This window comes from Cheilinus undulatus, linkage group 19 (assembly GCF_018320785.1).
Source record: "Cheilinus undulatus linkage group 19, ASM1832078v1, whole genome shotgun sequence".
In the NCBI taxonomy this organism is placed as follows: Eukaryota; Metazoa; Chordata; class Actinopteri; order Labriformes; family Labridae; genus Cheilinus; species Cheilinus undulatus.
In genome coordinates this window covers 32,236,217-32,262,319 of record NC_054883.1, presented here as the reverse complement: position 1 = coordinate 32,262,319, position 26,103 = coordinate 32,236,217, and the positions used below count along the sequence as shown (strand labels likewise).

The 26,103-nt window shown below is 40.5% G+C and overlaps 1 protein-coding gene across 1 annotated transcript in view; it reads right to left on the bottom strand.

Annotated features, from left to right (window-relative positions):
* Positions 1-26,103, bottom strand: part of LOC121527710 (sodium channel protein type 4 subunit alpha-like) — a 211,113-nt gene that overhangs the window by 73,633 nt on the left and 111,377 nt on the right. Inside the window, exons 16-18 of the mRNA XM_041814736.1 lie at positions 19,975-20,148; positions 17,163-17,324; positions 16,873-17,067 (exon numbers count right to left, since the gene is read on the bottom strand). Of these exons, the coding sequence (XP_041670670.1) occupies positions 16,873-17,067; positions 17,163-17,324; positions 19,975-20,148 (531 nt within the window). The remainder of the gene's footprint in view (positions 1-16,872; positions 17,068-17,162; positions 17,325-19,974; positions 20,149-26,103) is intronic.

Below are 26,103 nucleotides of genomic sequence, written 5' to 3'. Positions count from 1 at the left end.
CATTTAACACTGCTATTCTAGTCATTTAGATAGCTGGACTGGTGCATCACTGGTTTCACTTTTTCTTACTTGCATCACTTTTTCTTACTTGTTTAATTTCACAATTTATATGTGCCTTATTCATGACAAAAATGTGCATATTTACCAGCTAACAAGTTAGCTAATTAACCTCTGAGCGTGATTTTGTGGTGCTGATCATCTCTCCATCTCTCCATCTGTGTCTGTCACTCACATATTGATAAAAAAACGACACTGACACCTTCACACTCCCAAAAACACACACTAGTACACACTGCAGCTGGTTGTTTGTTACATAACGCCTCGACTGGAACCAGCAGCTCTCCAGTTTGTGGTTATGTAAGAGGAAACCGGGCCAGTGGGTCAATATCAGACAGGAAGAGATCTCTGACCCCTGTGTGACTGTGTGTAAACAGAACAACAGAGATGAGTGAGGATAGTTTTCTTTTGTTAAATGTTAATACATTCAGAATGTAATGGTTGGCAAATCCTATAAACCCATCTCATATTCACAAAAATGCATTGTCTTGGTGGGAGCATATGCTCTGAAACCTCTCTCTACTTTTCAGCATTGATAGTGCATTTCCAGACGTGTAAGATTCCCACGCCATAGGCACTAATGCAACCCCATACCATCAGAGATGCAGGCTTTAGAACTGAGCCAGGATAACAAGCTGGATGGTCCCTCTCCTCTGTAGTCCACAGGACACCGCGTCTGTGGTTTCTGAAAAGAATTTTGATTAATCTGACCACAGAACAGTTTTCTTTGTAGCCTCAGTCAATTTTAAATGAGCTTTGGTCCAGAGAAGACAGCAGCGTTTCTGGATCCTTTTCAAATATGGCTTCTTCTTTCCATGATCCAGCTTTAACTGTCATTTGTGGATGGCACTGCCAACTGTGTTGACAGGTAGTGACTTCTGGAAGTGTTTCTGAGCCCATGCAGTGATTTCCAGTACAGAATCATGCCTGTTTTTAATGCAGTGGCCCCTGACGGCCCCTTCAGCCTTGTCCCTTGCTCACAGAGATTTCTCCAGATTCTCTGAATCTGTTGAATAAAATATGGGTTTATGAGATTTGACAATCACTGACTTCTTTATTGTTTACATTTTACAGCACCCATACATTTTTGGAATAGAGGTTGTAGTTTGAAACACCTTTTTTCTTAATTCGAGATCCAATCATTCTCTAACCTAGAAATAAAATACAATACTTCCTTTGATTATTGTAGTTTTATAATATTGACTTCTAGTTTGAAGCTGTCCAGTAACATATGTAAACTTCCAGATAAACACACATTTAATCAATACAACTGCACAGAAACATGGCTCTGTTTAGTGAGCGTGTCAATTCAGATCAATGCCAACTTTAGACAATGCCTGGGAGTGTCAGTGTGTGTTACTGTGTGTGTTTCAAACATGTTTATGTGAGGGAAATTAACTGTCATGATGTGTGTGTTTCTGTGTGTATTGATCTCAGCTGGTGTGGTGCGTATTTGTGCTGCAGATCGGTGTCCGGCTGTCACATGCCCGGTGTCACCGTACGAAAGAGCCACTGTCTGATTGGCTGCAGCTCCACCCAAACACAGATGGATCAATGATGTTGATTGGGGAACATGGCAATATGCCCCAACAGCTCAACCAATGACCTTACTGCTCTGTGACAACCGATAAACAGCTGGCTGTCAAAAGACTGTCTTCAACTGTTTAACCTACTAATAACAGGAAAATCTGAACAACAGTGTCATATTCAAGCCTCCATAGATACCAAAGACACTAAAATTTCACTTTTAAAGGTCCATATAGTTAAAAAAGGCATCCCTATATCATTAACAAGGCATTTAAAAAATGTGATATTAGGGTTTGAACCATTTAACTAGAGATTCATTGATATACGCAGCAAAACACCAAGTCTATGCCAGTGCATTTGAGTGATTTCTAGTCAAAATTTCTCATTGCACTTCATGAAAGACACCCTTAACTGAAAGTCTAAAATGTCTTTTTTCAAGACATAAAAGCAAAAACAATAGGCTTAAATTATTTGTAGTTTGTAAAAAAAAAAAATAAAGCAAAAATGGACAACAAACAAATTTGGATATGGACATCTCAGGACATCTCAGTGTCAGGGGTTGATAATACCAAGCTAGCGTAGAAAATATTTAATACAGCGAGTAGACTGTCTGCTTACAGGAAAAAAGCTCATCGTCCAGCAGCCAGCATAGCTCACATAACTCTGTTAGCTCCATAAGCTACGTAGATAACATAGTTATGTAGCTAACGGAGCTAAAGCCAAGCTCACAAAGCCACCATGTAAGCTTAGTGTCTGTATCTTCTGCGTTGGCAAGTTAGCTCTATGTTGACTAAAACTCACATTGTAAAAACTAACTCAGCTAAAGCTAAGGTAGCTATGTAGCTAATATAGCTATGCAGCTAATCTAGCTAAAGCCAAGCTCACAAAGTAGCTATGTGAGCTGTGTACATTATCTACGCAGCTACATTAGCTTTGGCTACATTTGCCAAGCTCACATTGCTAAACCTTTCTTAGCTATCGATAAGGGAGCTACGTAGCTAACACAGCTATATGACTAATCTATATAAAGCCAGGCTCACAAAGTAGCTATGTTTGCTAAAACCATGTTGTTAAAACTTAATTAGCTATAGCTAAGGTAGCTATGCAGCTAATATAGCTATGAAGCTAATCTAGCTAAATCCAAGCTCCCAAAGTAGCTATGTAAGCTATGTATGTACATTATCTATGCAGCTATTTTAGCTTAATTACATTTGCCAAGCTCACGTGGCTAATCCTTACTTAGCTATAGATAAGGGAATTATGTAGCTAACATAGCTATGTAACTAATTTATGGAATGCCAAGATCACAAAGTAGCAATGTGAGCTACACAGGTACTTTTTCTATGCAGCTAACTTAGATTTAGCTACATTTTCAAAAGCTCACATTGCTTAACCTTTCTTAGCTGCAGATAAGGGAGCTACATAGCTAACATATCTATGTAGCTAATCTAGGTAAAGCCAAGCTCACAAAGCAGCTATGCGAGCTATTTCCTATCTGTTATCTACGCAGCTAAGTTAGCTTTAGCAACAGATTTGAAACAGCTCACATTGCTAAAGCTCACTTAGCTACAATGGCTTTTGTGGGAAAGTAACTTAGCTTTGTTAGCATTAGCTAAAGCTAACAAGCTTAAGTGAGCTACCCTCCATGTAACAATTTCTAAAACAGGTCTTTGCATAATTGACTCCCAGATTAGACCGCTGACCTTTTTCTCTGTTTTATCTATAAAATGTTTCTTAATCTGTAATGTGTGTGATGTGATTATTTCATGAATGTAACTGCCAGACTTTGTTATAGATAAAGTTGAACAAAAATGTATCATTTATTTAATTTAACCTTTATTTAGCCAAGTTAGTCCCCTTGAGATCAGAGATCTCTTTTCAAGGGAAAGCTGGCCAAGAATGGCATCAATCCGCAGTTTCACCAACCAATCCACCTGAACACATAATGTACACATGAAATGATCACAACAACAATACATCATCGGTTAAAAAAGTGACATGTGGAAAGTTTGGATTCACAAGTCATCGTCTCAGAGTAACAGTCTGTGAGAGTGGCCCCCTTTAAGACATGAATAAACAAAAGTAGAGCGATACTGGACACCTGTTACAGCCTCTTTATATTTGACTAGGGTTGATCAAGTTCCAACAAGACAACCACAATAAAGATCTGCTGTAGTGGGTGGAAAACCCCTCTAAACACCAAAACAATCAGAGCACAGCATGTGTTTATGGAGTGTGATGGAAATAAACTGCGTATGTCCAAGCATCAGTTTGGACAAGTTTATGTATGATGACAGTCAGAGCCATCTGTTCGTGTGGAGGTGTGTGCGTGCATCAGTTTCTGGAGCAGCGGACCACCTGATCCCCTGATTTCACCTCGTTTAACTCGTTAGGCGGATCGCACCAATTAGCCTGGGGAAGTGGGCCAACCCTCCTTACACACACACACACAAACACACACAGAATCTGTGAAACGAGAAAGGCAAAACACAGCTGAGCCTCTTCTCATGAAGAGAAAGGACAGAATATACCTTCGAAGAAACTGTGTGAATTAAATTGGACATTTCTTCTTATTAAAAGTCATTCTTCTCTGCCTCAAATGGTTGTTTTTTATGTGTCATGTCATTTCTTTCAGCTTTACTTTCTGTCATTACAGGACAGATTGTCTACCTGTTAAGAGCCATTCTCCCATTTCCTCTGCCAATGTAAATAACTCACTCATTCATAATGTCAATTAAATAAAAATGTGTGATGTAAAATAAGTGACTGCATAAATATTCACCCCCTTTAAAGTGACTGACTTAATTCAACAGAGGTCCAGACAATTGGTGCTAATGGTCTCACAATTAGTGAAATCACCTGAGTACAGTGAATCACTCTCAAGTGATTGTAGTGTAAAAACAACCTGTGTCTGGAAGGTCCAGTCACTGGTTAATCAGTATTCCTGGCTACCATTACACTGTGGAGACAAAAGAACACTCAAAACAACTCAGAGAAAAAGGATATTGAAAAGTACAAGTCAGGGGATGGATACAAAAACATTTCCAAGGCTCTGAACATCCCCCAGAGTTCAGTTAAATCCATCATGAAGAAATTAAGGAAAATGGCACGTGTAAATCTGCCTCGATCAGGCCGTCCTCACAAACTGAGTGAGCGTGCAAGAAGGAGACTAGTGAGAGAGGCCACCAAGACACCTTTGACTACTCTGAGGGAGTTACAAGCTTCAGCAGCTGAGATGGGATCTTCAGCAGTCAAAGCTTTATGGGAGAGTGGCAAAGAGAAAACCATTGTTGGAGAAAACTCAATCTGGAGTAGAGTTCACCAAAAGGCATCCTCCATGGTTCTTTGGTCTGATGAGACCAAAATTGAGCTTTTTGGCCATCAGACAGGATGCCAAACACTGCACATCACCACAAACACATCATCCCCACTGTGAAGCACAGTGGTGGCAGCATCACCCTGCAGGGATGCTTCTTAGCAGTCGGCCCTGGAAGGCTTGTAAAGGTAGAGGGTAAAATGAAAAAAAAATATGAAAATCCTGGAGGAAAATCTTTTCCTGCAAGAGAACTATGGCTTAGGCGAAGATTTGTTTTCCAGGAAGACAATGAGCCGAAGCATACAGAGAAAGCTACACAGAAATGGTTTAAAGACAACAAGGTGAATCTTCTCGAGTGGCCGAGTCAAAGCCCAGACCTCGGTCCAATAGAGATTTTGTGGCTGGACTTGAAAATGGCTGTTCACACCCGACCCCCATGCAACCTGACAGAGCTTGAGCAGTTTAGCAAAGATGAACAGAGTAAAATGTCAGTGTCTAGATGTTTGAGCCAGACTGAGACCTATCCACACCGACTCAGTGTTGTGATTGCAGCCTTGACTTGAAGGGGGTGAATATTTATGCTGTCACTTATTTTGCATAACATATTTATTTTTAATTGGTATTACTTTGAAGAAATCTGTTTTCACTTTGACATTAAAGAGGGTGTTTTGTAATCTTTTTGTCACAAAAGCCAAATTATAATGACCTTGATTGATTTATAAAATCAATAAAAGGGTAAAACATTCAAGGGGGTGAATACTTTTTATAGGCACTGTACATCCCATAACCCTGTCCCTAACCCTCGTCTGTATATCCCTTTACCTCTACATCCCACAACACAAAACAAATTGCAAAACAAAAAAAACTTGGAAATGGATTAAACTGTGTTAAACTTGTGCTCAAGATTCTTCTTGTCATTATTTTGCTATGACAACAGTCATGGGTTCATTCAAAACCCACTTTGAGGGATAAATAAAAGCCAACTCAAGCCATAATTTAATATGCATATGTTTGTTATTATTTATGAGTTTAAAGGATGGTGTTCTGTTTTACTGCCCCTCCTCATCATAACAAATCCCTCAGAGAAAAGCCTCCTGGGAAAAGTATGTGCCATGTTAGTGAACAATAAGAAGGAAAGGAAAGGATGGAAGCAAATATGAGAGAGAATGACTAAAAGCCAAAGAGATCAGAGGTATGAATTGTTGACAATCATCCCCAGGTCATTATGGAAGAAGCAGACCTGTTTGCACCAAACAAACATTATCCCACTAAGTTTACAGTCTCAATCTCTACTTTTGAAGTTCTCTACAAACAGCATGATGAGGATTTCAGTAAATTATGATTCCATTTAAGATGAAATAGGCACAAAACCTTGGACATTTAAATGGCCATTTCATACTGGGTGCATGGCGGCTGCAACTCAGCTGTGTCACGGCTTGATTTCAATTTCATTATGCATGTTAAGTCAGGGATTTAACCCTTTAAGCACCAAAGTTGCAAAATTGTGACAAGCAACATTGTTGAATTAAACAGGCTATAGCTGCAAATATGGTGCCTAACGTTGTTACCACTTTACACCAGGAGACGGCAGACATGACTAACTTCAATCCCAGCAGTATTTGTGGGTGTGTTTCTATTCAAAGTTTTGGAGATAGAAAGAGAGCGATTGTAGTGAGAATACTCACAATGCCGAGAGGGATAGAGGAATATACACCCTTTCACATGACGTTCAGTCGTCCGGTGGAACCATGGGTGAGACTGACGATGCGTCTGTGAGCAGCGACAGGGAGTCTGTGCACCATGATAGTCCACAAGCAGCACATACTGAAGCCGATGCTTTTCTTCACTGTGGGGAAGGAGTAATCGGCGAATGCCGAGGAGGGGACGTGGTGGGGGTATTAAGGGTCAACACACTGGGAATAGTGATGGGGGTAGGGAATTAAAAAACATTGCGGAGATAGGGGCAGCCATGTTAGAAGCTGTGGGAGAAAACGCAAAGCCAATGGCGGTGGAGTCTGCCTGGTGATTTTAGAATATGCAAATTAGATGAGTGGATTTACTCCCATCACAAACTTTGGGTCATACTGAAGATCTTTCTCATTTACAGTATGCCTTTATCTCTAACCACTTTCAAGCTACAGCCTTTTGAAATCTTGATATCAAAATTGAATATTTTCTTGACAAAACTCTGGTGCCCAAAGGGTTAAGACTGCTTACATGGAGTCACGTGGGGAATCTAGAGAACAGATGGCTCTGCTATTTTTTCCACGAGCTATATGAATCTCTCAGCAAAAGTAGACAAAAATATTATAGATAGTCATATTTAGCTTGTTTATGTATGTCCACACCAGCAGAATATGTTTATAATGTGTTTCTTGGTGACCTTGATGAAGGTCACAAGCCAAAATGCACTGCGGGGGCTTTGTGTGTCAAAACTGGTTGAATCACAGGAAAGGTAAAACCAGTATGGTTACACTACTGGTTGTTACTTTTCGAAGTAAAAGCCTGGTTTGGCATTTTTGTGAAGCTGCTCTTTTGTCTGAATTTTTCCTGACCCAGTTCTTCAAAGACCAAAGGCACCTGTATGGAGTTACTGAGGTACAATTTATGAAGAAAGACACAGTGGTGACAGCAGGGAGACAACAAGCACAAAGCATACATGTGCTTGGTATAAAAGCAGCGATGGAGCATGCACAATAGCTGTCACGCTGCAAACATGCACCCAACTAACTGTGCTACAGCCTGTCTTAGCCAGGACCCTCTGGTTTTGTAGCCTGGTTAATTAAATAAATAAACAAATACTTGACTGATGCACAGACAGATGCACGAACAAAAAGAGAGAATTAACTACTGGATATGTGTTCTACTTGCTGAGGATGATTGCAGGTGAAAAGTCTGGTGGAGAATGTTTAAATAAAGTTTTAAGTGAACATAAAGTCTGATTGAACTTGAATAACAAGCTGCCCATGAGTGGTCTCCAGGATTTACAAAGGCTTTCTCCATATTTTTCATTACAGATCCACACCAAAAGATGCTCAAAGGTTGTCTTAATAAATCCACTTTGGTCATTTGCCAGGAAAGATGAAACTCTCCAGTTCTTTGTAACTCCCCTTTTGTTTCCTTGCGGTGCCCGGTGGCATGTGGAGATTTAACGTGAACAAATTCAGATAAGTCACCCAGCGAGGTGCACACCCTCAGAGCTATAATAACCAACGCAAGTCAAGTGAAATACACAAACACCTGGGCTGACAACTGTTCTCCCCTCTAACGGTGTTTATTCATCCCAAATGTTTTTGGCTGCACGCCTTCATCAGCACCTGAACACCGGGGGGACCAAGTCTCCCCAGGCACACTACAGGAACTTTATTTTAACAAACTTTACTGTGGATGCATCATGTTAAAAAATAAAGAAAATACAGAACAAATGGGATGGAGAGTGCAGAATACAGAATTCATATTAAGACACAAATTTACCTTAGAAATAAACTGACCCCACAACACAGAAAAGCCTCATTAATGGTTTAAAGGTGCATGATAAGCAGTTTTCAGGCTGGATAATTAAACTTCATACTCCTACAATTCTAATACAAAAATATATCTGATTTAAATTCATAGTATGCAATTCAGTGTATGAGAAAGATCTCCCACAATTCAGTGCGGCTAACACCAGAGTTTTTCCTACCTGCCATTCAGTGTCATAAAAGTAAGAGTAGCCATTTGGAAAAATATCTTAAATATAAAATAACTTTTGAAAAAACAGAACTCGAATAACAAAAAAACTGGGACGTTCTGTAAAATGTAGATAAAACAGAGGTAAATGATTGTCAAATGTCATAAACCCACGTTTTATTCACAACAGAGCATAAACAACATACCAGGTGTTGAAATTCAGCCATTTTGTCATTTCATGAAAAATATTTTTAATTGTAATGACAGCAACACATCTCAAAAATTTAGGGACAGGGAAACAAGTGGGACCTATAAATAACAGCTGTAGGAGCAATTTGCAACTAGTCAGGTTAATTGGCAACAGGCCAGTGACATGACTGGGCATAAAAGGAGAATTTTAGAGAGGCAGAGTCTCTGTAAAGTAAAAATGGGCGGAGGGTCACCAATCAGTGAACAACTAATCTAAAAAAATGTGGAACAATTTCAGAAAAATGTTGCTTTATTTACAAAGGCAAAGACATTGAAAATCCCACCATCTACACTCCATAATATCATCAAAAGATTCAGAGAATCTGCAGAAAACTTGGTGAGCAAGGAACAACTCTGAAGGTCAATATTGGATGCTAGTGATCTAGAGGCCCTCAGGGCCCACTGTATTAAAAACAGGCATGAGTCTGTACTGAAATCACTGCATGGGCTCAGGAACACTTTCAGAAATCATTGTCTGTCAACACAGTTGGCCATGTCATCCACAAATGACAGTTAAAGCTGGATCATGGAAAGAAGAAGCCATATGTGAACAGGATCCAGAAACACCAGCGTCTTCTCTAGGCCAAAACTGATTTAAAATAGACTGAGGCAACATGGAAAACTGTTCTGTGGTCATAGGAATCAAAATGTGAAATTCTTTTTGGAACACCATGCCCTGCAGACTAAAAAAGAGAGGGACCATCCAGCTTGTTATCCTGGCTCAGTTCTACAGCCTGCATCTCTGATGGCTTGGGGTTGCATTTGTACCTGTGGCAGGTTACACACCTGGAAAGGCACTACCAATGCTGAAAAGTAGATAGAGGTTTCAGATCAACATACGCTCCCATCCAGACAACATCTTCATCAGGGAAGGCCTTGACTATTTCAGCAAGACAATGCTAAACCACATACCACATCCATCCATCACAACAGCATGGCTTCACAATAGAAGAGTCTGGGTCCTGAAGTGGCCTACCTGCAGTCCAGACCTTTCACCAGCAGAAAACATTTGGAGCATCAGAAAAGGAAAAATCCAGCACAGAATACCCAGGACTGTTGAACAGCTAGAATCCTACATCAGAAAAGATTACTGGACTGTATGTTCTATTGTGAATCAAATGTGGGTTTATGAGATTTGACACTGACTTTTGTTTGTTTTTTAAACTTCCCACAGCATCCCAACCTTTTTGGAATTGGTTGTAGGTTTGGGTATCAAAAGTAAAGTGCATTTGCATTCCTCTTCTTCATCTACATTACTTTTTCTCACCAAACGCTAACTTAAAGATTTTTTGTCTCCTTCCAGATGTTTCTATACTCAGTAGAGACGTGACGATCATTCATCAAACACAGAATTAATACCATTAATCACACCGGAAGCATATAGTTTGAGGATTCAAACTGCTGATTTGGGGTTTCTGAACAGCTTGATGATTTAAAAGAGTCATAATGATTAAACGTAGAAAAAAACATCGAATAAGAAAGAAGAATAAAAGTAAAATTGGGAGTACAGCGGGAGTGTCTGGTGGCAGGTGTGCTGCTGTTGAATCGCTGGCTCAGGGAAACACATTCAGACGCTCATTTGTCATAAAGAGAAACTGAACATCGGCTCACCTGCGTCAGACTGTGCAGCTGCAGACACACATGTATGAAAACTGATACACACAAAGATGAACACACTGGAGGTGTGATGAAACAAAGTCTGCAGGAAAGCACCCTAAAGTTTACATACAATCACAATAGATGTTGATGTTTTTCAGTAGAGATGCTATGATTGTCACCTGAATGCCAAAATCAGCGCCATCAGAGACAACAAGGAGGTTTTAACCTTTAAGGTGTTTGGAAAGCTCTGAATTTTTTAGACTCTGATTTCAGATCACTGTTGCTCCGAAGACGCTCAGATTTACCTCTGCAAAATCAAATTACTGGAAGACATTCTGGTCTCAAGACCAAGGCTGTTCTCGAGTACTACACCACTAGGAATCTGAGCAGTCCATCAGCTTGGCAAGGTTAGAAACGAATTAATTGCCCAGCACTAGTATAGGACTTCATGAAACTTTATCATATGCTCCAGTGTAGATTCAACCAGAACTGCAGTATTGCAAGCTGATATTTTCTCCCTTTATTTCCTCTCTTACTTCATCTCCATCCCTTCCTCTTTTCTCCTTTTAGACCTGTTTCCACCCTTTGTTTTCTCTCTGTGTCCTTCCCCAACCTGCATTCGTGGCTGTGACAGTTACGCCTCAGAACAACGACATGGTCACATAATTGCTCACATGTATGAATGCATGCAGGAATGCCTCCACAAACACACAGGCTGAGCTGAGATGTGCACAATGAGGCCATTTCTAAAGGAATAAATCAGCTGAATTAGAACGGTTCGGTCATCATGACACCAAAACACACACTCATATACACACAAATACACACAGTTTTGGTGATATTCATTGAGTCAGGTCAGCGTATCCCTCTGCAGGAGGAGATACAGTTCCTGCCACTGACAAGAGAAGAATAAGAGGCTGTTGACTGCCAGCATGTGCGTGTCTGTGCATGTGTGTAAGCTGTCTGGCCTATCAGGCTGGTTATTAAATATCCATGAGACCATTAAGCTAAATAGATGAATGGGACTCCATTATTGCTCTGCTCGTGCACACACTCGCAAACACACACAAACAGACACGCACAAACGTCTTATTACGCTGACTTCTGAATATGAGACTCTTTGTTCGACTGAAAATGACTGTAGGAACAAGAGGAAAATGAAATAAGGAACAAAAGAAGACAAAAGAAGAGAACAAAGTGACAAAAGATGTCCCTGCCTCCTCCTCTCTTATTCTTTCCTTCACTACACTCCTTCCCTTTCCTTTTCCCCTTCTTCTTTAATCTCAGAAAAAGGGTTAAGCTTCCGTTGTGATGCTAAATGGACATGTATAATGCTGTTCTAGTCATCTGACTACTCAAAGTGCCTTTACACTTCAGGTCAGACCTACCAATTCACACTTCTGAGAGTGATCTAGCAGCTGTTTGTTGATTAAAAATCAACCATAAAGCAATATTTAGGCCAGGACAGATATGGTAGCATATGCTGGTTTCAGCACTTTGCTGCATCAACTGGTCCTGTACTGCTCTGGCCTGCTGATATCCACCCTCCAGTCCTAATCCAGGCCCATGCCTCATCTCTCCAGGTATCCTCCCAGGTGACCCTTTCTGTCCTCACTTTCCTGAAAACATAAGCATTAGACAAATGGTCTAGCAAAGAATACCCAAGAGTGCACTGAAGGGAAGTTGTTACAAAGGAGTCCAGCTGGAGTCCAACTTTCAGGCCTCACAAGAGTACAGTAAGACTCTGACCTTTGCTCATCTTGCCTTGTGAACCCATAGGTGCAATCGATGAATAGCACTGCCAAGGTAGGTGAACTGCTCTACAACGTCCACGCTCTCACCATTCACAGACACAGATTCAATAGCAGCATCCTAGGCATCCTCAGATCTCCTGGATCTTTGTTTTGGCCCAGGAGACAGACATTCCCAATGCTTCAGCCTCCTCACTCAGCCAGTTAAGAGCCCCCACGGGACATTTACAGTCTCCGCAAGGATCACAGCATCATCAGCAAATGTCATCTCCAAATGATCTCTGCCCCTGTTACCTGCCACGCTATCCAGTCCATACAGGTACTGAAGAGCGTAGGGGCCGAGACGCATCCCTGCCTCACCCCAAATTCAACTGGGAAGAAGTCAGAAGTTGAGCCACCACACTCTTTAGCCTTCTCTGTACCAGGATAAGCAAAATATGGAATCCTGTGGAGCTCCAGAAACCTAAAGAGGTTATCCCTACTCACCCAGTTGAACGCCTTATGGCAGTTAACATAGGCTGCAAGTAACCCTCTATTTAATTCCTGCAAGCATTTAATGGGGACCCAAAGTGCCAGGATGCAGGCTACATTATACCTGGTACTTTCCCAGCCTTCAGGTTGTTCACCGCCTGTCAAGTTTTCTTGAAAATATCTGCCTGCTACAACTCCTCAAAGTGGCTTGACCATCATTCCTTGATATCTGACTCCTCTGTCAGGATTGTGCCATCAGATGCCTGTACTGCAGAGCAAAGGGATAGGATACAGCTGACTTGAGGCTCTGTATGGCCCTGTAAGCCATACGGGCATATCTTGTGGCCCTTTATTGTCTCACACAGGCCATGAACCTCTGCATTTCTTCGCATTGCCCTTGCAGCCTCACACCTCGGTCTCCTGCTCAGTTTGGTTTTGCCTTCAAGCCTTGCCCTGCAACTCGCCTCAATGATATCAATGGTTTCCTCAGAGATGGACCAACCTTCTACTTGGTAACTCCACTGGCAGGAGCCAGGGTGTTGTACCTTTAGTATGTCCACAGAGACTCAGGATCTGGAGAGGCATCTGGTATTCCAAGAGTGGCCTCAGGCCTAGCTGCCTACACCTGCGCAATGTCTGGCTCTCCAAGGCAACCAACATCCATTCTGATTTGACCAGAGTCAGCCTTCCTGTGGTACCTCAGCCACAGTTTCAGGGTTATGACCAGAACCTGATGGTCACTACTTAAGAACTGGGCACTCTGGAAAATGTTGTAGTCCTTGGCCAGCATCTGCCTACAAGTACATGTTCCGTTTCCTTCTTTGTGATGCCTAAATTGGAATACCAATTCCACTGCCTCAAACAGATCTCTAGAACCAAATTCCAGCAATCTTAAAGCTCCAACTGCTAACAAAGTTGAGGAGCACTGAGAAGCTTACGTCTAACTGTCCAGAGCCGTGTGGACTGACGAATGCCTCGTAGCCCTTGCTGCCAGGGCCAGTGGTGGCACTGAAGTCACTGACCAAGGCCTCACCCCTGGGGACCAAATCCACCACTGAGTCAAGTTGGGTGTAGAATGCTTCCTTGCAGAGAGTTTACTCACCCCCCTTGGCAAATCCTTTATTCGTAGGTATTTACATGCAATGTAGTTTATGGGCATGTGGGTGCAAACCCAACACCCTGAGGCTCTGGAGACAAGGGATGTCAACCCCTTTTCAGCTGTGTAAGCAAGTGCTGTAACGCAACATCTATGTTAGAAAAAAAACATTGTATTTTGACACACATATCAGGTTGAAATAAAGTATTGCACCTCTGCAATTTAAAATTGCTGTGGGCTTTATTGCAGTTTAATTGTAATAGCTCTGCCTTGGACCCAAGTTTAAAAAGTTTTCTTCATTATCTTTACCGGATTTCACATTTGGATGAGTGATCTTGTTAAAAAGCTGTCACATCTTGACCCTTGTGTTGTTGTGTTGTCGTTGTTGTGTTGTTGTGCATTTGTGGACCATTGGATGATGGTACTTTCTCTTCTCCAGTTTCCACCTCCTGTCTGCTCTGAATCCCTCTGATTAAAGACACACACTAACAGATTGATTGATGTGTTTAGAGGCCAACACATGTGACTGTTCATGCCGGTTGTGGGGTGGTACATTTTATAGTGAGGCGGGTAAACTGAGCTGCGATGAAGCGTGTGGTCGTGTGTGTGTCTGTGGGGGTGCGGTGTAAGATGAGATGACAGATAGTTATCAGAAGAAAGGAAATCTTTCCTCTCTTATTGTCTGGCAGCCTGAGTGCTCTCTGCTTTGGTGCCTGTGTGCACGCATGTCTGTGTCTGTTGTTGTTAGTGCGTTAGTGCAGTGTGTTTAATTACGCTTGTTCAACAAAAAGAAAACTCAACTGAGACCATCAGTCTTCCAGTATAGTCAGAGGAGGTAAAAACGTGGCTTTTCTCCTGAGTTCATAGCTGAGTGATTATTCAGCCAAATGAAGGACAAAGATAATGGGATCATTTAAAAAATTATTTTAGAGAAAAAGGTTAAAAGTTCAAAAAGATTCTTTGAGTTATTTCACCAGAGGCCAAAAAAGGGAAGATTAGATTTAGTAACATCAGGTCAGAAGTCACTCAGATATCTGACTATAAGGGATATTTATCAATTCAAAAGCTTGTGTTTTTTCATATTTCAGGTTCTGAAAGAATTAGTCCAAAGGCCAGGGAGGGTTCAGTACTTTGCAGGCCCCAGACAAAGACCATAATGAGGCCCATCTAGCTCCAAGCATTGGACTTAGGGGGAATTGCCCCCTTGGTGGACTTTACAGTGCCATTCTAGTATATAAAACACTCCATGATGACCCTTAAGCAGACAAAAGAGAATAAAGTGCCCTCTAGGGTATGTTGGTGGAAACATGATGAAGTGCCCTCTCCGGCCTTTGTGTGTGTAGTGTACTGTAAGTTTGTTAAGACTCAGAAAAACTTGATCATAAAAAAAAACAGGACAAAACATGATTAAGTGCCCTCTAGGATGCCTTGAAAGTGGACAAAATCTGATAAAGTGCCCTCTATGACACTGTTAAAGTGAAAAAACATGATAAAGTGGTCTCTAAGTTTGCTTCAAAGCAGACAAAACAAGACAAAGTGCCCTCTTAGGTACCTTTGAGGTGGACAAAATATGATGAAGTGCCCCCTAGAGCGTCCTCCCAATGTACATAACAGTGGAAGGGCTGTTTATGATTTTCTTTAAGTTGACATAACATGATAGAGTGAATTCTATAACCCTTTCAAAGCAAAAGACATGATAAAGTGCTCTCTTATGTGCTATTGAAGTGGACAAAATGTAATAAAGTGCCCATTAGGTTACCTTTAAAGCAGACAAAACATGATAATGTGCCTTCTAGGTTACCTTCAAAGCAGACAAAACATGACAAAGTGCCCTCTAAGGTACCTTTGAAGTGGACAAAACATGATATCGTGCCTTCTAGGTTACCTTCAAAGCAGACAAAACATGATAAAGTGCATTCTATAACCCTTTCAAAGCAAAATACATGATAAAGTGCTCTCTTATGTGCCATTGAAGTGGACAAAATGTAATAAAGTGCCCAAAGGTTACCTTTAAAGCAGACAAAACATGATAATGTGCCTTCTAGGTTACCTTCAAAGCAGACAAAACAGGATAACGTGCCTTCTAGGTTATCTTCAAAGCAGACAAAACATGATAAAGTGCCCTTTAGGTTACCTTCAAAGCAGACAAAACATGATAAAGTGCGCCCTCTAGGATGCCCCTGTGGTTGATGACCCCTCAAGGGTGCCATTCCAGTGGGAAAAAACATGAAGTGCTCTGGCACTTCTGGTGGCAAAATTATCTCAAATTGGGCTTAAGGTTGCCCTCAGAGTCAACATAATATGATACATTTTCCTCTAGGGCACATGTCTAGTAATGTAGAAAATGCATCCCATAAGCTCCTTGGTAAAAGGTTCATTTTAACTGATATTGTCCCTTGTGTATCTTTTTGGAATAATAGCTTGAATAGATAACAATTTCCTGTTTCATTATAAAGGCTAATAAGTAAAATCATGATAAATAAAACTTACTTACAACTGTTTTAAAAGTGCTTAAGATATTTGTCTTAATTCTACTAATACATGCCCCCCTCTGATAAAACTACTGCTGTGGCTGCATCCATGCTAATTGTTCCACCAACCGTCATGTGATCTAAACACTCAAGTTTTCTAAAAATGAAAACTAAAAACAATTTGAAAGTGGCCTCAAACTGTCAGATCTAATAAAGGCATCAAAGGTTGAAAAAATAATCTCGTAGAACAGCGATGCATGAATGTGAGTCAGATGTAAATGTACAGAGGTCAAACAGGGGGTGAGGAAGAGGTGGATGGAGAGAGCAGAGGTCAGCAGATCAACATTTCCTCTGTCTGAAGCTCTCAGTAGATCTCACTTCAATCAAGCAATTCTTCAGACAGAGTTAGCACAAGGTCACCTGTCCCATACCTCTGCTCAGTCCTGCTCATTTTAACACAAATTTAAAAGAAAACCACACACCAACAACTCTTTCTGGGAATAGAGAAAGAAAGGCTGCACTTTCAGGACATAATTCCAACAAAAACCAAAGATATACCACAAAAACGAGCCCATAAACCCAGCAAACATCATGCCAGCAGCCTCATTTGTTCCAATTTGCAGCAAAATCTTCAAAAGTTTCAGCCAATCATCAAAAGTCACTCACGACAAGGTTCCCGATGACCATGACCAGCATGAAGACCAGGATGCAGAGTGGCTGACCAGCAACCTCCATGCAGTCCCACATGGTCTCTATCCACTCGCCACACAGCACCCTGAAGACGATGAGGAAGGAGTGGAAGAAGTCCTTCATGTGCCAGCGGGGAAGAGTGCAGTCCTTGGAGATCTTACAGACGCAGTCCTAGACGAGGGTACAAAGATACGGTGCCATGTCATTAGCGTGTCTTTCTATTAATCTGAGTGAACTCCAGTTGGTATTTCTGACAGAGCCGTTACCTGGTAGTTTTTACCGAACAGCTGCATGCCAACCACGGCAAAGATGAAGACGATGATGGCAAGGACAAGTGTAAGGTTACCCAGAGCGCCCATGGAGTTGCCGATAATCTTGATTAGGGTGTTGAGAGTCGGCCATGAGCGAGCAAGTTTGAAGACACGGAGCTAGAAGAAAGAGGAACACAGGAAGTTGGGGATAAGGGTTTTCTTCAAAGAATAAATTCACACAGTTGAATTTCTTTAAAGTTATGATGAGTTCATTTTAATGAGTTAAGAGGGAATTGGTTTAAAAAATAAACTGAAAAAAGCTTTAAAAAAATAAATGTAAAATAATTTTATAGCCTAATGTATGAAATGAACCATTTTGGTCCTTAAGGGCTTAAGTGTCACATTTTTTTTCCATTTGACATTGTGCAGAAAATGATAATGCATAAAAATCAATGTTGCCACAGTTTATTGACATATACCAGGCTCTGAAGACCAGCAAGAAAAAAATGTACTTTGCATGTATTATATTGAAAATAACTTCTTTTTTCACATTTTCCCATCTAAAACACAGGAGAACACAGTGACAGGACCTGGCATTTAAAGGGTTAAATTTCTTGAAAGTTGTGATTATTTAAATTTCATAAATAGAGGAGATGTTGGTTTAAAAGAACAAAAAAAAGTTTTAAAAAACACATATTTTAAGTGTGTAGCCTAATGTATGAAATTAGCCATTTTGGTCCTTAAGGGCTTATGTGTCAGATTTGTTTTAACATTTGACACTGTTTCCAAAAGTTATTGCCATATAACAGCCTCTGACGGCCAGCAAAAATAAAAATGAAAATAAAATAAAATAAAATAAGATACTTTGCATGAACTAACATGTCATTTACATACATTCTTCAAAGATTAGTTGACGTAGTTGATGTTTAAAGTGCCTGTATATGACGTTGGATTTTTTTAGAGTCTGTTTAAAGGTAGCATCAGAGAAAACATCTTCAAAAGATACCAACAAAATAAAGATAAGGAAAGGAAAAACTTCTTAAGGTAAGAAGCTCGGCCAAATTCCTTTCCTGGACCTGCATTAGACAGAAACTATGAAGGAAATGTTGAAAGCTGATTCAGTGGACTCCTTCACATGGACCCCATCCAAAGAAATGAACAGGAGCGCACAAGTCACTTTAGTCAAATCATTCATGTGTAAAGGACTAATGTTTAGATGAGCCCTTAGAGTCAACCCTGGCAAATACACAGGGGTCGTCCTAACATAAACACAACGATTTAAAGAAGCAAACATAAAATGTGTGCTGTTACTACTGTATCTGTGCGCCTCTGGCAGAATCTGACAAAAACATGGAAGGTCACTCTGAGAGATCAACACAGACAGACGCACAATCTTCAAAGATGTGTGCTTCTATCCAGAGATGTGTAATTGAGTTTGTCAAACATCATCCTTGTAAACATATCAGATTTTGAAACAGAGAAGTTTTACCATTTCTTGAAAACATTAACTCAATTTAATGTCAGCAACACATCTAAAAAAATAGGGATTTTAGTAGGGGTTTAGCATTGTCTTGCAGAAATAGTTTAAAACCTCTCTCTATTTTTCAGCATTGATACTTCCTTTCGAGATGGGTAAGCTGCCCATGCCATTGGCACTAATGCACCCCATACCATCAGAGATGCAGGCTTTAGAACTGAGCCAGGATAACAAGCTGGATGGTCCCTCTCTGACGTCTGTGGTTCACTTGACCACAGAACAGTTTTCCATGTTGCCTCGGCCCATTTTAAATGAGCTTCGGCCCAGAGAAGACGGTGCCGTTTATGGATCCTGTTCACATGTGGCTTCTTCTTTCCACAACCCAGCTTTAACTGTCGTTTGTGGATGGCACGGCCAACTGTGTTGACAGACAATGATTTCTATATTCCTAAGCCCATGCAATGATTTCCAGTACAGAATCATGCCTGTTTTAACTGCATTGGGCCCATAGGGCCCGAGATCACCAGCGTCCAATACTGACCTTCACCTTTGTCCCTTGCTCACAGAGATTTCTCCAGATTCTCTGAATCGTTTGATGATATTATGGAGTGTATATGGAGGGATATTCATAGTATTATTTTAACAGGAACCATTTTCTGAAATTGTTCCACATTTTTTAGATAGTTTTTCACAGATTGGTGACCCTCTGCCCAGCTGTACTTCTGAGAGACTGCCTCTCTTAAATGCTCCTTTTGTACCCAGTTATGTTACTGACCTTGAACGATTAACCTAACTAGTAGTTAATTAGTTGCTCCTTAAGCTGCTTCCAATTGGCACCACTTACTTTCTGGACCTTTTGTTGCCCTGTCCCTACTTTTTTGAAATGTGTTGCTGCTATCAAATTAAAAATATTTTTCATGAAATTGTCAAATATCTGAGTTACAACATCTGATGAAAACGAAGCAAAACCTAGAACTGATCATTTGCTTTAATGCAATCAGTTCACAAGTAGGTGAGTGAACAACCCTGAAGACTAGAGTTTCTGTTAACAGACTGGTGATCTAAAAAAAATCTGTGTGTTCAGTACACAGTGATATGCATCTGTTCCTCATTCACAAGCTGGATGGTCTCTCTCCTCTTTAGTCCACAGGACTCGGTGTCTGTGGTTTCCAAGAATTTCCAATTTTGATTCATCTGACCACAGAACAGTTTTCCATTAGCTCACTGGGTAATGTCATTAAATGAATATATGGAAAAACGTACAGGCTCATTGGTAACTTGATCAAAATAAAAATCATGCTTAGTAATAACTTTATGAAGTTCAGGTGTTTTGTTTGTGGTGGGAGTTACCAGTCTAAAGGAGCGCAGCACACTAAGCCCCTCTACATGTGACAGGCCAAGTTCCATGAGGCTGAGGGAGACGATGATGCTGTCGAAGATGTTCCAGCCTGTTTGGAAATAATAGTAGGGATCCAGAGCGATGATCTTCAACACCATCTCTGCTGTGAAGATCCCAGAGAACACCTGCAAACAGACACGAAAATACAGAGAGGATTAAACACAGACATCCACACGGCTAACCGTGCACTGACAGGTTTACATCCACGCTGGTAATTTATCTGGTATTTCAAAGGGAGTCATTTGCTCACCAAAGAGTGTAGAAGCAGCTCTGACACCTACATACAAACCACACTCAGGTAGACACACAACAACACAAACACACATGGAGATAGAAGAGCTAAACGGGGGGCAGAGTTAGCCAAAGGGTAGGACGTTTCAGACTGGGTTAGGTTCACACACTCACAAAGAGACTCAAACGCATACACGTGTCACCTCCAATAACTCCAGCTGAAGTGCAAACGTTCCTTAAAAGCCAACAAGAGGTCAGCTGCTGAACAACAATGGGATTCTCCAGGACAAAAAGCTGCTGTGTTCTTCTTAGAGCTACCATCACTCATTGTGTAGCTTTGTACTGCCAGTGTTGTCTAGCAGTAGGTTTATTACAGGTTATCACAGTAGAACATTCAGAGGGTGTCAGCCTACATTAGTTTGTCATTTGGCCGTCATTGTGTTGTTTTTCAAGACACAAAGTTGCCATATTTTATCAAGAAACTTCAACTGTCTACAACTGTCCAGAAAGGAAATTTTATATAGCGGTTCAGAAGAATCAAAAATATGGAAAACTATCAGCACACAGACTCCACGAAGAGAAATAAATTCAGGCATAACCTTATTCATCATAGAGAGATCAACCATTCAAGCCCTCAGCTGTTTATTAACCATCATGTCTCGTCTGGACTTGTCTTAAAAAGCTTGTTAAACATCAACTCTGTGGTGCAGAGTCAAGCTCCAAACATCCTTTTCTGCAGGAAAACCAGGGCTTTAAGAAAATGTGTGCTGCTGTAATGTTACTGGAATATATAAACAGTTATGTGACTATAATGGCAAATAAAAACTTAAGCTTTTTTTGTATTGCTCTATTTGTACCAATATTCAAAGCAGTTCCTGTCTGCAGAGACACAGTGGGACTCTGTCACCACTATTTTTCTCTGTTGAACAACTGGCAGTGGCAATAAAACAGGATCTGAAGGTTCAGGGGGTTCAGGCTGAGGCTAAGGAGCATTTACTGTAACTGTATGCAGATGACGTTTTGCCATTTCTATCGAACCCGGTTTCTTTTGTCTTATGTGTTCTGGATATCTTATGGACGTTATGGATACTCTGAGAGTTTTCAGAGATCTACAGGATACAAAATCAATATGAAGAAGTCAGTGTAAAGTATTTTATTTAAAGTCTTCTTTGATAAATAAGTAGATATAGAGGAGTTTTACAGTAAAATGTTTTTTTCTTATTGTCAATAACAACATGAGACTATGGATTTCCAACCAGATTTCAGGTAAAGTCACACCTCTATAATAAAGTAAAATACAACAGCAGTTGTGGGGTGTGATGTTGAATTATTCTCTCAATTACAGATTCATGATACTGGATTGTTGCCATTAAAATATGCAAGGAAATACTAATTAATTTAGCTGATATGGACACAAATATTTAAATTAAGTTTAGAACTAAAACTTCACTCTTTAAAACACACACATTAAAATTTGATGATGAATAAAATGGACACATTTCAGTCTTTAAAACACACTTTGATATGGTAAAGGTTTCTGTGATGTAGGTCTGTTGGTTCAGCCTAAAACTCAACTAACTCTTTTGTTCATCAGGCAAACATTGACAGCTGATATAGACACATTTCACAGCCAAAATATCAGCTGTTAATATTGGTGGAAATTTACAATACAGATAATTCACTTGCTGACAATATCGGGCATCCCTACTCACTATGTGCTACTGTTTAATCAACAGAAGTGGGAAAACTACAAGAGCATTTGTCAAAAGTACAGTTACTTTGGTTAAAACTTACTTGAGTAGAAATTAAAGTCCAGGTTTCAAAATGTACTCAAAACAGTACAGGTACACAATAAAACTACCCGGTTACAGTAATTTCAGTAAATGTAATTAGTTACTTTCAGTCCCCAGCCTTTTATACACCACAGATGAAGCAGTGGGAGCAAATTGGGTTTAAGTGTCCCACTGTGGACATATTGGCATGTAAATGCTGGATGTGGGAATTGAACCCACAACCCTCCAGTTGCATGGTAACTGACTTTACGAGAAATGTATGAATGAAAACAAAACGTGAGTTTTCTATTTAGTTAATACACCTTAGTAGGTGCTGTTTTTAATGAACATAATCTTTAATGCAAAGGATCAAAATGGCTTTATTAAGATGAATGGATTGAACCATTGTTTCCAAAGCAAAGCCAATAATAAAAAAAAATTAACAATAATATAATATAATATAATATAATATAATATAATATAATATAATATACAATTAATTTATAAAATAAATAAAAATTTAATTGGTTGTTCCACCAAGGGTTGACCAACCAGTCATTAGGTTTAGGCAGCAATGACCTTTTCACACAGAGCCAGGTTGCTTTGGATGGCTTTATTCTCCTAATAAATGAAAGAATTAAAATCTCATGCAAGCCCTCATCAGCTGACAGCCAGCGTATTTGCCCTAAGCATGCTATTGGCTAATTGCTCTCATGATGCCTTATTTAAACTGCTCTTGCCAGGCTACACTCTGCAGTTCTCTCTGCAAGCTGTTCCTGCAACCCTCCTCCACCCCAGCTCCTCCTCCATTCTGCTTCTGACTTAAGCATTGTCATTCTGTTGTCATGGATGCCTGCTCTGCTCTGGGGTCTTCTGGGCTTCTCTTCCCGCCTTACGCTTTCCTTATCAGCATAGGAAGAGCAGAAGCGTGTGCTGTTCCTGGTTAATGGTTTCCACATAGGCTTGTGGAAAGGCAGAGGGATCCCAGCTGAACCACACCACCAAACATAAATAACAGAAATAAGTGCTAATGAATACCTGCTAATATCATGTCATGTCTGTTTCTGGACAAAGTGGTCCTGACAGAAATACCAAAAATAAGAAATCAGGATAATTTTTAACATCACTGTAACTCAGATCTGTCCAGATCTGGCATGTTGCAGTCTTCGGCAGGCTCTTTGAGGCCACAGGCTGCTGCTGATATTTGACAGATGAGCTGAGTTTAACTTCATCAGCGTCTCCCTGGCTGACGTCAGCACGCTGCCGTGATCAGTAACACAACACCACCTCAGTGACTGTCACCAGAAACAGCCGTCCACTCCTCCTCCTCCTCATTTATTTAAGATTCACTCTCACACTGTGATTTATTTCACATTTTCCTCCTTAGTCAGAGCTTTTGTCCTACGAGGGCCTCCTTCATCCCCACATCACTCCCTCACATGTGTAAGAGGGCGAGCGAGAGGCTCTTCTGATGTCAGTAATAATAACAGCATGATTGTTGAGGAGCTAATCAACGCACTACAGAGTTAATGAGCCCGTATAAGAGGATCATGGCTGCGTGTGTATGTGTGCCTTTTCCAGCAGAGGTAACCCCGGAGACAGCCTGATTTAGTGTAAAGATGAAAATATTCAGTCACACTTTATTAAATCCCAGAACTCACTTTTTGTGTTCCTGTTGCACATAAACAAACAAACATGCAGGCTGAGAAGTGAACACACGTGTGTCACGTAGCCGTTGTCACATCGAGGATCCCCATCTTTCTGGAACAACAAGCAGGGAGCGGAGCTGCTGCCGCTGCTGCAACAAGGACAAACGCACACAAACAAACATACGCTGTGGACAGATACACACTTTAACACATCAAACACACACGTGATGTAAAGCAGAGCGACATGAACGCTGGACAAGCTGAGGTCTGCAGAGAGAGAGGCTTAAAGGATCAAACCGGGGGAGCAAACAGCTGAGGAAAGTGATGTCTGCGTTAATCACAGCTTCACAAAGTGACACAAATCAGAACCAGCGCTGCAAGATGCAAATCACAGACTCTACATTTGGAGAGTAACTAAAAACCTCTTCATTCACATGAAAACCAATGCACACTACATGGACGAAAGTATTTGGCCAGACCTGTTCACTTTTGAACTGCAGTGTTTCAGTCAGACCTGTACCACAAGGCCGCCTATAAAGGTGAATAAAGGGTACAGCTTTCTGAGGCCCAGTCAAACTAGGGGGTCTGTGGAGGTCAAGAAAATCATGGTCTAATGTAAAATTAAGAACAGTGTCCATATTTTAATTTTAACCTGACTCTAAACCACTCTTATTAAAGAAAATAACTGTTATCTTTTAATCTATTCATGCTGTCGTACAATAACCCTTTAAAGTAATGCAAATCCCTTTTCTTCAAATAGAATTACCTTTTAATGTTTACAATGCAGATGGGCACATTAAATGAAACCATAAGGTATAAGGTAATGTCAGACCTCATAGATGTTAATGTAAATATAAATGTACTTTATTTATATAGCCCTTCACAACACCCCACAGGTGACCAAAGTGCTTTACAAAAAAATCAAATAGCATTAAAACACAGCACAAGACAAATTCATTAAAAGTAGCAAAAAGGACAAAAAGAAGCAAAAATGGGCAAAGAAGTCATGAAAAGGGGTTTACAATGGATAAAAAGGCAAAAGTTAAAAAAAAAATTGATTAAAGAGGGGCAAAAATTACCAGAAAAATTGGTGAGAAAGGGTTTTAAAAAATGGGGAAAGGGGGTTAAAAATGGAAAATGAGTGGTTGCAAGTGACAGAAAAAGAGTTAAAAGTGTGAAAAGGGAATAAAATATGCAGAGGACAGAAAAAAAGTCAAAAACGGGCAGAAAGAAAGTGATGAGAGTTTAAAAGAAGATGAAAAGGAGTCAAAAAGTGGCATAGGGCAGTAAAATTGGCAAGAAAATATTTGGAAGTTGTAAAGGTTTGTTATAAGTAGCAAAAAGTATTACAAGCCGCAAAAGACAAAAAAAAGGAAAAATTGAAAGAAAAAGAGATGAAAAAGTTTTAAAAGGTGATGAAAAGAGGTTGAAAAGAAGCAAAAAGGGTAAAAGGATGCCAAAGGATATAACAAGTCAAAAATTGGCAGAAAAAGTGGTGAAAAGCAGTGAAAAAGTGACAAAAATGGTTTAGAATGACAACAAAAGGGTTAGAAGAAGCCAAACTTGATTACTCCTCTATAGTCTGGTCTCAGACCTTAATTCTCTGGACTCTGGTCTCAGTCCTTCTCTACTCTACATTCTGGTCTCAGTCCTAGACTCCTCTAGACTCTGGTCTCAGTCCTAGACTTGTCCAGACTCTGGTCTCAGTCCTAGACTCCTCTAGACTCTGGTCTCAGTACTAGACTCCTCTAGACTCTGGTCTCAGTACTACCCTCCTCTAGACTCTGGTCTCAGTACTAGACTCCTCTAGACTCTGGTCTGAGTCCGAAACTCCTCTAGACTCTGGTCTCAGTACTAGACTCCTCTAGACTCTGGTCTCAGTACTAGACTCCTCTAGACTCTGGTCTCAGGCCTAGACTCCTCTAGACTCTTGTCTCAGTCCTAGACTCCTCTAGACTCTGGTTTCAGTCCTAGACTCCTCTAGACTCTGGTCTGAGTCCTAGACTCCTCTAGACTCTGGTCTCCCTTCGTGTGTTTGTATTAGGAGGTCTGCAGGACTAAGTCATTAGTGATCTGGATCACTGCCAGACCAGGTACATCATGTGGAAAAGTCATCTTTCTGTGAAGTGTAGGGATCAAAGCTGATGGATGTAGAAATGTTCTGAGGATAACTGCAGGTCCATGCAGAAGCTCTAACACACTAACCTTCATCCATTCACACTGATTCACTTCACTTCCTGCCCCGTCTGACACTGATGCTTCACCAGGATTATCTTAGTACAGGTTACCTACACTCTTTTAAAAACATTGTCTTTGAAGTGTCTTAGTCACAACTTAAAGAACTAAAACACAAGGACATAATAGTCAGACGTCTAAACATTCTGCTGCATAACGAATAAAGTGTCTGCTGATTATGGATTCTATTTAG